This window comes from Geotrypetes seraphini, chromosome 2 (genome assembly GCF_902459505.1).
Source record: "Geotrypetes seraphini chromosome 2, aGeoSer1.1, whole genome shotgun sequence".
NCBI classification, from domain to species: Eukaryota; Metazoa; Chordata; class Amphibia; order Gymnophiona; family Dermophiidae; genus Geotrypetes; species Geotrypetes seraphini.
This window is the reverse complement of record NC_047085.1, coordinates 74,742,623-74,755,239: the sequence shown is the minus strand read 5'-3', so window position 1 is coordinate 74,755,239 and position 12,617 is coordinate 74,742,623. Positions and strand designations below refer to the sequence as shown.

At 40.1% G+C, this 12,617-nt stretch overlaps 1 protein-coding gene across 2 annotated transcripts in view; it reads right to left on the bottom strand.

The window, feature by feature from the left end:
• Positions 1–12,617, bottom strand: part of RAD54B (RAD54 homolog B) — a 184,633-nt gene that overhangs the window by 63,282 nt on the left and 108,734 nt on the right. For both annotated transcript variants that reach the window (XM_033933705.1, XM_033933706.1), the window contains 2 exons: positions 8,122–8,347; positions 1,350–1,557 (listed from right to left, as the gene is read on the bottom strand). In XM_033933705.1, the coding sequence (XP_033789596.1) occupies positions 1,350–1,557; positions 8,122–8,347 (434 nt within the window). The remainder of the gene's footprint in view (positions 1–1,349; positions 1,558–8,121; positions 8,348–12,617) is intronic.

The window sequence follows — 12,617 nt, the reverse complement described above, 5'->3', positions numbered from 1 at the left end:
TCTCCTAGTGGTAGGTATAGTTGGATATCATCTGCAAAGGAGTGAATCTGTATTTGATATTTGTGGGATATGTCTAGGACTAGCCTAATGAAGAGATTGAATAATAGGTTCAGGTAGGTTGGGCTGTCTCCGTTTAAGGTTTTAAATAACATACAGTAGAATTTAAATAGTATTCTTTCTTGGATTGGTAGCCAATGTGAGTTGATGTATGCTTCTGTAATATGGTCATGTTTTCTCAATAAGTAGATGAGTCTCAGAGCTGTATTTTGGATTGTTTGTAGTTGTTTAGTCATTGTAGCAGGGCAGGGGAGGTAGAGAATGTTGCAGTAATCTAATAGACTTAGGATTAGGGATTGTACTATAAGCTTGAATTGTGTTTTTTTTTGAAGAATTTTCTGACTTGTCTTAGGTTTCTCATAACTGCAAAGGATTAGTGTATTGTTTTATTTATTTGCGGTTGCATGGTGCAGCATCGGTCTATAGTCATTCCTAGTAGTTTTATGGTAGTTTGAATGGGATAGTTGATTGTGTTAAATTCTATATTGGTTATGGTTGGGACTCTGTCGTTTTCGAGGAGGGTGAATTTAGTTTTGTCTGTGTTGAGTTTCAGTTTGTGATCTTTCATCCAGGTTGCTACTGTTTCTAGTGTTCGGTGTAGTGTGTTTGTCATGGCGGTCTTTGGTTGATTAAATGGTAATGTCATCTGCATAACTGTAGGTGGTGATGCCTAGATTATCTAGGTATGTTCCGAGAGATGCAGTATTTAGGTTAAAGAGTAGGGGATAGTGGGGATCCTTGTGGTACGCCGCAGGGGTTGGACCAAGGTTCAGATTTTACTTTATCTGATTTTACTCTGTATGTTCTGGATTTTAGGAAGCCTTCAAACCAAGAGTATGGAATCCGGAGTAGATATAACAGAAGGTGGCTTTAGCAATCGTGCAATTACTGATATCTTTAGAGATGACATACACATTGCCACCATAATTCAATACAGATTTTGAAAAAGGTCATAGATAACCACTACTGAAGTGTGTATACATTTTTTGAGCCCTTCTGTATAACCACAAAAAGATGGTATACAAGTCCCATTCCCTTTCCAATTCCCCCACTAAAGTCAGAATTCACTCTTTTCTTTTCCCTTCCCCTTTTCAAACAGAATGCAATTTCATTATGCATTGTAATACTGTACACTGAAAAAAATATCAATATAGCTGCAAATATTCTTCCCATTTTAGACTGACAAAAACTATAATATGGTGGCTATGGAGCTGATGTCATATTGCATAGGCTGTACAGCTGCTTTAGCCCATGCTAAGATCCTGTTGTACTGAATAGTTATACTCACTGACCTGTGAGTATTATCCTTTTTTCACAAGGGAGACTAATTAGAGCTGAAGTTGTCTTAATGGAGCTATTCTTTAAACGATGCCCCTCATCACAAATCATAAGGCTGAATTCCACAGCCTGAATGTGATCCAATGAACGTAGCAACATTTCATAACTGATGATGAGAACTGAATAGAGGGGTGAATTACTGTAGTCTTCTACTCTGTGATCCTGATATAAACAGCAGAAAAATAAAAACAAGATACATATCAAGAACCAAACATCAGAACAATACATAGAAAATGGTAATTTTATAAAAGGTTGTATATTCTGTTCGGACACAGGTTAGTTGAAATATGTCAATTAATGGAGTTTAATCATTTTTGTTCTTTTTATATTTGGGCAATTATGATAATCAAGGAAATAGTGAAAATTTAATCTTCTAAAAAAGGATCATATATTTGATATACTATCTTTATGTAGTACAATCAAAACAATTTGCATATATTATATGCAGATGCTTTTTCTGTCATTAGTGGGCTCACAATCTGAGATTTGTAAATGTGTGAATTACTCAGGGCCAAAAGGAGCTTTGTTGGGAATTGAACCCAGTTCACCTGGTTCTTAGCTCACTCCACCCCAGCCAGATCAGATCTTTGGATCAGCACCTGGCAATTACTGTAGTATTTCACCAAATCTTCACAGCCAGTTAAAAAAAATACCTACGTTCTTCCTGGAACTCACCTAACTTAACTTCAGAAAATGCTCACTCAAGTTATTCAAGCTAGTTTTGCTAACAATATATTCCATAACAGCTATGCAGAATGGGTTCAGTCCTGGATTAAATATTATTCAATTTGCTTTTCTGTCTTCTGAATGATGAACTAAAGCATATATTATGTGAATGCTACCCAGCCAAGAGGAATTCTTAGCACCTTGGTGGGCTACCCTGGCAGTTGTCAAAACTAGATGTGAGCAATGAACTAGGTGTAGGCCATACCAGCATTTCTTTTCTCTTTGTGATACCCAAGGAGACTGGGTCCCCTCTCTCCAAGACAGATCCTCTGTTGTCCTCCTTCTCTCTGCTGCCTAGATCCTAGCCAAAATTTATTTTATTGTGTTGTTTTTTTTTCTTTTTTAAACTTTATTTAAAAAGATGAAAAAAAGAAAAGAGAAAGCAAGCAGCTGGTGATTCAGGCCAGGGCAGATGTTAGGGGTGATGTGCAAAGTCATTGCAGCCTGTGGGCTAGGAGCCTGCCAGCAAGGCTATAGGAAGTGATGCTAGCAGCAGTAACAACTAGCAGTAAGAGTCAGTGGCAGCAGTGTCTGTGCCATGAGTGACATTTGAGGAGGTCAATCCATAGATCAGAGTTTTCACCTTCCTGGACCATCTAGGGTGACAATGGGAAGTGGAGCCAGAGCCTGCAAAGTTTTATCATGTGGCTCAAGGAATTGCTATGGGTGGTTGGCTCAGAGATAGGAGTTTCTGATGTTGAGTGGAAGGTAGGTCTTAGCCATCATCTGTGGGAGACAGAGAACACTGAAGAGTCTCTTGCAGCACAGTACTCTGTTTTAGGGAGTCTTCATAGGCTTCTCATCTGTCTCCATCTCCACACATCTAGACTAGTATAATGGGATGGAAAGGAATGCCTTATTTTAGATTCCTAAGCCCTGTCTAAACTTTTCATATTTTATCCTTGAATGGATGATCCCTTGTTCTTTTCATAGTTTTAGGTACAACATGGTCTCTAGCCAGCTTGAGCAAAGCTTTGCTATATTTGCAGTATGCTTAATTTGCATCCTCCATCTCCTTACTCTGACCCAAGGAAAAGCAGTCCATTACTTTACAAAGTAAAATCTATGTGAGCAATTTTCATCCATGGCAAATATGTATATATTTATTTGTATATTCTTGTGCAGGCTGTAGTATAGGAGTGGCCTAATGGTTAAGGCAGCAGGCTAAGAACCAGGAAAGCTTAATTCAAATCCCACTGGAGATCCTTGTGATCTTAGAGAGTTATCTCTCCATTGCCTGAGATACAAACTTAAGGGTTATTTTACTAAGATGTGCTAATGATTAGCGCATGCTAAATGCCGAACAGCCTATTGTACGAGGTGCTACCCAAAAGTTCAGGGAATTCAATTGTAAAAAAATTGCTTTCCGAAACTCCTAGTTTCCACCGTCTCCTTCGAAGTAGTCCCTTTTAGAATGTAACCAGTGATCCCAGCGTTTTTACCATGAGTCCATGCATTTATGGAAGTCATCTTGGGTGAGTGCCTTGAGGACCTCCTGTGATTCTGCCTGGATCTCTTCAATTGTGTTAAAACGGCACCCTTTCAGTCATAATTTCATTTTGGAGAATAGGAAAGAATTCACAGGGTGCAAGGTCAGGTGAATAGGGAGGGTGCGTAATCACTGTTATGTTTCTGGAAGTCAGGAATTATCGAACAACGGGTGATGTGTGAGTGGGCGCGTTGTCATGGTGGAACAACCAATTTTTGTTTTTCCACTTGTCTGGGCGTTTGCCCAAATGCTCTCGCTCAACCGCTTCAAAACCTCACAGTATGACTGTCCTACTATCTCACAAACATCGTGGATAGTTTGCCTACGATCTGCAAGAATAGTCTCACAAATTTTTTCTATGGTTTCCGGTGTTGTGCTTGTTGACGGTCATCTGGACAGATGTTTGTCAGTTCTTGAAGCATTTGCACCAAAGAAAGGTTTTGCTTTGGCACATGGCATTATCTCCAAAGGCTTCCTGGAGCATACAATGGATTTCTGCAGCAGTTTTTTAAACAAAATTTGATGCAGATTCTTTGCTCAGTAAAATCCGTCATATTGAAATCCGCTGAGTTACTAAAACACAACCTTACAAAATCGCACAGAAAAAAACAACGCAACCACTCAGCTGCATGCCCGTTGGCACACTGATTCACAAAGCATTCTTCTAGACACCTCTAGCAACAGAAGGGCATACTATATCCAGTTTGTGAATGCTGTTCACATTCTCTGAACTTTTGGGTAGCACCTCATATACCTATGGCATTTAACACACACTAATTCATTGGCATGTGCTAAAGCCATTAGCACACTTTAGTAAAATAATCCTTTAGATGGTAAGCCCTCCAGAGATAGGAAATGACCTACTGTAGCTGAATGCAACTCACCTTGTTTTACAAATGTAGACAGGAACTAAATCGAAAATTCTTTCCCTTAAAGAGATATATAGATATCTTTATACTCACTATTCAGGTGACAAAGATGTGGATAGCTTTGTCCACATATTCCCTCATTCTATAACTTGGCATCTAGATTTACATGCCATGTGTGTGCATAAGTTAGAGGATACTAACACTTAAAGGGGCATTTTCAAAACACTAAAACTCCAAAAAAAACAGCATAAATTGGCACTTGGAAGTTTTTCTTGCCAAAATGTCCAAGTGCTGATTTTTGAAGCTGACTTTCTAGACATCTTGCTAGGCTTCTTAGCCCTGTGTGTCCAAAGTTCAAGAGGGCATGTTAGAGGCGTGTTATTGGTGGACTTTGGGTGTGCTTAGCACTTGGACGTTTTGTGATGATAATCAAACATTTTCCAAGACATCCAGGACATAACTTAGACGTCTGGAGCTAAACCTGTTTTAAAAACATCTAAGTGCTGAAAAGGAATCCAAACTGACCAGATTACCACTGGAGGGATTAAAGTAATGACACTCCAACACTTCCTCAGTGGTCACTGATCCCCCCTCCCACCCCCAAAGATCTGAACAGTACAAACCTGTCTCTAGAATAGCAGCACCTGATATGGGAAAGCCTAGTAGAGCAGCACACATGTGTCTGGAGTAACTTAGTGGGCGGTGTAGTGCAGTGTTTCTCAACTTCTTCAAGCCAAGTACCCCCTAAGTCTAACAAATATCAACCAAATACCCCTGCCCAGGCTCTACCCCAGACCTACCGCCATAATAATTATACTAATTGTAATGCAATTTCTTCCATCCATTTTTCATATACACACAATATAATCTTAATACATAATGGTAACCACAAAATTAAAAAAAACACAAAGCACATTGTACACAGAAAATGTTAATTATCATTTATATTCTTTTATTTTCAAAGAGGTCAAGGCATATGACTCTATGCAATGTCACCTCAGTAACAACCATACAAAAATAGACAAATTTAGTACAAAATATAGACAGCAGATATAAATTCTCAAAACTGACACATTTTGATCACTAAATTGAAAATAAAATCATTTTTTTTACCTTTGTTGCCTGGTGATTTCATGAGACTCTGGTTGCACTTCCTTTTGACTGCATCCAATATTTCTTTCTTTCTGCCTCCTGCAAGCTTCCTCTCCTCCGGACCTCATTCCCTTCCCCAACCAACATCTCTCTCTGTTCCTCCATGAATCCAACTTTTCTTCCTCTCTCCTCCACCCCTATTGACATGTCTCCCTCTCTCTCTTTCACTGCCCATCTGTCTTGAGAGATTCAGGCATCTCTCCTACCCCCTCTACTGCTACGTCCAACATTTCTCCCTCTCTCATCTCATCTCTCAACATTTTTCACCACTGCCCACCAGCGCCATGCCCATTTCTGCTTCTATCATCTCTCTTCAGCACAATGCCACATCTCTCCCTCCATCACTATGTCAAACATTCCTCCCCCTTGTATCCCCTTCAATCTGTCCCTCTGTTCCCTTTCCACCACCATATCCAACATTTCTCCCTCTCATCCTTCTATTCCCCCATGCATCTCTACCTCACTCTTCTCTCTCTCTATGCCCAATTTTCCTTTTTCTTCTTTTCCCCATGTGCACCATCTCTTTCCCTCTCACTCACACACCCATTCCCAACAATTTCTCCCTTTATATTCCCTCCCTCCTATGTCCCGTTAGTGTCCCCTTCCTTCCTTCCTCCCTTCTGTGTCCCATGTTCATACCCCCTCCCTTCCTTCTGTATCCCAAGTTCATGCCCCCTCTTCACTGCCTTCCAGCCTTGTCCCAAAATAATGTTCCTCCCATGTTCCAACGTGCTCCTTCCCCCTTCCCCTCCTTTCTTCCTTTGTCCCAGATCATGTCCCCTCTCTCCTTTACTCGCTCCTTCTGCCTTCAGCGGCACTTGTTGCAGGGATGCACAGGCAGCAATTCACACGCTGCATGTGGCCAACCCATAAGCCTTCCCTCTGACACTGGAGAGAAGGTTTCTGGGTCAGTTACCTGCAGCGTGTGAACCACTGCCTGCACGTCCCTGCAATGAGAGACGCTGAAGGAAGGAGGAGGTAACTAGGACTCCCCCCTCTCCGCTTACCTGGAAGGCTTTCCTCAGATGTCAGCTCTGACATTGGAGAGAAGCCCTCTGGGTTGGTTTCGGTGGGTTGGGGGGAAGGAGGGATTCCCTGCAGCAGCTTGACAGGAGGGTGGAGGGCAGGAAGGAGGGATCCCTAGCAGTGGCTTTGGCGGGCGGCCTCAGCAGCGGTCAGTGCCGTGTACTCCCAACAAGTGGCTTGCGTACCATGTGTTGAGAAACACTGGTGTAGCGAACCATAGAGAGGGAGACCCAGGCCCATATATCACTTACTGCTACATTTATAGTGGAAAATGTGAAGCCATCTAACCCCACCAAAATCCTACTATTCTGCCATGCTACCTGCAGCATAAGGGCTATTGGGGAGAAAGATGGGTATAGTAGGTTTTGGGAGAGTTTGGGAGGGCTCAACATAAATTAAAAAGGGGTTGTAGTGAGATGTACATCTGGCACCCTTTATGTGAAGTTCACAGCAGTACCCTCTAAGATGCTCCACTGCTCTGTTTGCATATTTGTATGACCAGTCTATTACAATGCTAGCCCCTCCAATATCCAAATGGTCTAGATCTGGATGTTTTGAACTTGGATATTTTTGTGGTTAAACAAAGTTAGGCATCCTAAGATTGGACATCCTGGCGCCCAAGACATCCAAATAGGTCATTTTCAAAAAGAAATTTGGATAACTAGCAATTTCAAAAATGGATGTTTCCCCACCTCAACTTTTGGATGTCCTGAGGGAAACATCTAAAGTTGGACTTAGACGTTTATCAAAAATGCCCCTCCATAGCATGTAACAGCAACATTTAGTTGGGCTCTAAATTGCATTCTGTAACTTTAAAACACAACCTGCTTAGCATATAAATTCAAGAGGACATGCACAGGGGAAGGTGCATGGGAAGGGCAGGGCAGAAGCATGTCCATGTCCAACATTTAAGCCCATAGCTTACAAAATGTTTGTATAAAGTAGTGTTCAACATGTATAAATCTGGTGCTTAATTTCTAGTGGCTCAGAGTGGCTGAATATTGACACAATATGGATAAAGTTAGGAACATCTATGACCTCTTATCTTTACAAACTCTAGAATTTTGAATTCAGCTTATGTGGTCAGCACCTGCTGCTGACATCATACAGTGTTTTGAAAATTGATCCCTATGTTTTTAATATTTAGTAGTTTTTGTGTAATGCATTTAATTGTATGTTTTCTTATTTGTTATTCCATTATGTATGTTATGTTGTTACTTGCTTAGAATTGGTGGATATGCGGGCTACAAATATTTTAAATAAATAAATAAAAATAATAAAGGTTACAGTATACTAATTCAGTTATTAACATAAGAATAGTCATACTGGGTCAGCCCAATGGTCCATCTATCCCTGTATCATGTTTCCACTGTGGCCACTCCAGGCTACAAGAACCTGGAAGAATATTAAATTACAGGAGAATGCTGTGTCCGATCGTTCAGTTGATTTGTAAATAAGCCTTACCTGATCTACTGCAAAAACTTTGATCCTCTCTGTCCCTAACCATTTCTCAAATTCTTTTCTCCAATTCTTCACCAGACTCCCAGGAGTGACAATGAGCACCCGTTTTATTATGGGCTTGTTTCCATATGGTCCCTGGTGCAGAAGAGTCCAAATCAGTGAAATGCACTGCAGTGTTTTCCCCAAACTCATTTCATCTGCCAGGATAGCTCCAAATCTGCCATTCATTCTACAAAAAGAGAAAATTGAATATTTTAATGTGTTTGGTTTTTTTTGCTTTCATAAACTAATATCTACAACCCTTTATCAGAAAACAACATAAAAATGATAATAGTATGATACTAATAAAACAATTCCCTAAACCTAAAGATCCTGGGCTCAATGCATAGAACTCTGGCAACCCTGTAGAAAATACCAGGTTGGGAGTGATTTTCACTTGCCAGGCAATGCTCAACACAAACAGTAAGCAAATTATAGGCATAGTGCTGAGTACTGTGGTGAGAGGGGGAGGAACTGTGCCTGGCACCTGCACATAAAAGTTGAACAGTAGACACAGCTCTTGTAGGTAGGCCCAGTAGATTGCAGGACTGTGATCGCTGGAGCTCCGAAAAGGTAAGCAGCAGCAAGGGCAAAAAAAAGAAAGAAAAAAAATTTCCAAGCAGCTGAAGCAAGTTTGGAAGTCTATTTTTTTTGTTCCACAATGATTTTAGACACAGCACACACATGCACATTCAAGAAAGTGTGGGACAAACATGTGGGCTCTCTTAAGGAGAGGATATAGTGGATGCTGCGGATGGGCAAATTGGATGGACCATTTGACCTTTACCTGCCACCATGTTTCTATCAGAATGTAAAATTCAAGCAAATTGCTCAAATTCAGAGAAGCCACCGACAGCTCCAGACCAGCTGGAAGTTTGCACGGTAAAAGGTGGGTGTTCCTTTCTATGCATTACATGGCATGTTCATTTTAATACTAATGAGCTCCTCATAATGCATTTGCAAAGGATTTTTGGTGGCTACTACCATGGTAGGTAAAAGCCACCGAGATCCTTTTTGTGCATTAGAGGCAAGCTAAACCAGTCTTACTTGCACAGTAAGCTTTTGAACATCTGCCCCTCTGACTCCAATCTCTCCTCTACCATTTAATGAGAAACCCTCAAACTATTCTATGGGAAGGTACCTATATAAGAAGTTTCAAGTTTTATTTAGAATTTGATTAATCGCTTAATCATACTTCAAAGCGATGAACATTATAAAAACTACAATTTTCAGGGGGAACAAACACATAAACAGTATTCAACGAACATGACATACATTACAAAAAGGGAAAAAAGGTAAGAAATACAATATTTAATAGAAAAGAAACAAGGGGTTAAGCATCAGGAGGGGATAAATAAAAACAACGGAGTATAAAATTCAAAAGGGCAGACTAAATTAAAAAAATAAAACTAATCAGTCAAAGGCATCTTTAAAAAGAAAGCACTAACTTGCTTTAAAATCTGTTTATAAGACATTCTTCTCTTAGATAAATGGGCAAGGAATTCCAGGTTTGTGATGCTGTAACCAATTGTCAGTCTAGCCCAATATCCTATTTCTAACAGTGGCCAATCCAGGTCAGAGGTACCTGGCAGAAACCCAAACAGTAGCAACACTCTGTAAGGTTTAGCCCCCCAAAATGTAAGGTTTGGGAGGGGTAACGTTGACGCGGCCTTACAATCCGCCAGGTCTCGGGTTCAATACCCTCGGAGAAGATTCAGTAGGAAGTAAAATCAAATGGCAAGCACAGCCAGAAGTGATTACAAAGAGAATATAATGTAGAAATAAGCTTAATATTACAGAAAAGCAAGATTCATAAAAATACATCAAGCATTACAATTAATGAGAGAAAAGACAGCTTTCCTGCCTTACAGAGTTCAGAGGAAAGAAAAAAGAGAGGGGAGGGGTGATGTTCCAGAAGGCAAGAGAAGGAGGATGATGTTTCAGGGAGAGAGGGGGTGATGTAGAGAGGGGGCTTTTATAGGTTAGAGTCTTATTCTAAAAATAGAATCTATTGAAGTTAAGTACCCTTATCTTTTTAAACTGTTTGAAACAATGTTGAATAAAGTGAGTGGGGTGCGAGAGACTGGAGAAGGAGTCAAATGTAATTTCCAGTTTCACTCTGAATGGTTTCTTGTTAACCTTAGCTACTGTGTTAGACCATGTACCTGGACTTATTGTCCATCTTAAGCTGTCTATCTTAAGCACCAGACATTAACACATCTTAGCACATCTTAGCTGTCTTTAGCACCTCTTCGCTGTACCAAGGTCCTTGTTACCTTTATTTAGGCTGTCTAAGGCTGTTTGCAATGGCATGCCCTAAGATCATTATTATTATGACGTCATAGGACATTAAAAGATTACAGAAGTAACAGCAGGATTGAAAATTTGAAATCATAACTACAGTTTGAATGTAAGGAATTGCAAGCGGGTTCTCTGAGGAAGCCTGTGTGGCGAAACGCGTCAGGACCCAGCTATTTCACCGCATTCTTTATGTTTCAGCTAAGTGATTTATTTTGGAAGTACTTTATATACACAGTTTAAAATTTGAATTATCAGTGCTTTCACTTTTTGGACTTTTGAGCATTACAAATCATTACTGATTAAGGACTTTGAAACATCTTTTACAATTAGGTGCAATGATTGATACCATATAAAGTTTCTCACGGGCTGTATGCCCCCATTGAGTACTTTAAACCTCCATCTTGGAATCTGAGCACCATTGAAAGTTAAAAGACGTTTGAAGTGTTTTTTGTTCCTTTATGTGTTAATAGTTATAACCCTTCAGGAACATTTGTTTTGAAACATACCCAGTTGTTTATATTGGGATGCCCTAAGATCAGACATGAATGATATGATCTCCCATAGGCCTTTGCTGACATTGGTTAAGCCAACCGAAAATGCTGAGGCTGACACACTCCACACTACTGATCCCAGGGCAAGCAGTTTCCCCCCATGTCTGAAACAGCTCTATTTTGAATGAAACTTGAAAGTGTATTACTGAATCATTGGGAACTGGAGTGAGAGTGGAATTTTTTCCCTCAAAACCCATGAAACTCAACTGAGGTTTTTTCTCCACTCCATTGATCCTTTGCATCACTTTTACATTTAGGTATCTTGGCATCTGCTAGGAGCACTGTTTGCATATTTTTTGATGCAGGCTTGTTTCTTTTGCTATAGTAGTTGAAATCACTGTTACCCAGTTTGTTAGCCTCCCTAATTTCTGATAACATTTCAGCATCTGTCCATTCATCCTGGTCACTCCTATCACTCTTCTTTTTCCCCCTTACACATGGAATTTCTACCCATAGGGATTCCAAGGTGTGTTTCTGCTCCTATACAATTTTGAGTCTATTTGATTGAAGACCCTCTAACATATAACGCAACGCCTCCACCAATTCGATCCACCTTCTCACTACGATATAACTTGTACCCCGGTATGACAATGTCCAATTAGTTATCTTCCTTCCACCTGGTTTCAGAGATGCCTATTATATTTATTTTTTCATTTAGTGCAATATGTTCTAACTCTCATCTTGTTTCTTAGGCTTCTAGCATTTGCATATAAACATTTCAAACATTGTTTGTCATATCTAGTTACAATTTGCTCAGCAGTAGGCATAGATAATTTGCAATCTTTAAAATTAGCCTGCAATATATATTTAAGGAAACCTGGTCTACTGTGGTCTGTATTGCAATGCTTTGTATTCCCTTTTATGATGATATCTTTTAAAGATACCTTTTCTCAAACCATGTTCTTTTGAGCGACTGTCGGCCTTCCCCCATCTTCTACTTTAAAAGCTGCTCTATCTCCTTTTTAAATGTTGATGCCTGCAGCCTGGTTCCACTCTGGCTAAGATGCAGCCCATCTTTGCAGAATAGGTTCTCCTTCCACAGTATGTTGCCCAGTTCCTAATAAATCTAAAACCTTCCTCCCTGCACAATCCGAATAGAAAACAGGGTAGGGTTAAATGGTCATTTTTTCTCAATGGAGGAGAGTAAACAGTGGAGTGCCGCAGGGATCTGTACTGGGACCAGTACTATATAACTTATTTATAAACGATCTGGAAATTGAAACGACGAGTGATGTGATTAAATTTGCAGACGACACTAAACTGTTCAAAATTGTTAAAACTCATGTGGATTGTGAAACATTGCAGGCAGACTAAATTTAATGTGGACAAATGCAAAGTTATGCATACTGGGAAGAATAACCCAAATCACAGTCACCAGATGCTAGGGTCCACCTTGGGGGTTAGCTCCCAAGAAATGGATCTGGGTGTCATTGTAGGCAATACGATGAAACCTTCCGCCCAATGTGCGGCAGCGGCCAAAAAAGCTAACAATATGCTAGGAATTATTTAAAAAGGGATGGTTAACAAGACTAAAGATATTATAATGCCTCTGTATCACTCCATGGTGCGACCTCACCTGGTGTATTATGTTCAATTCTGGTCTCCTTA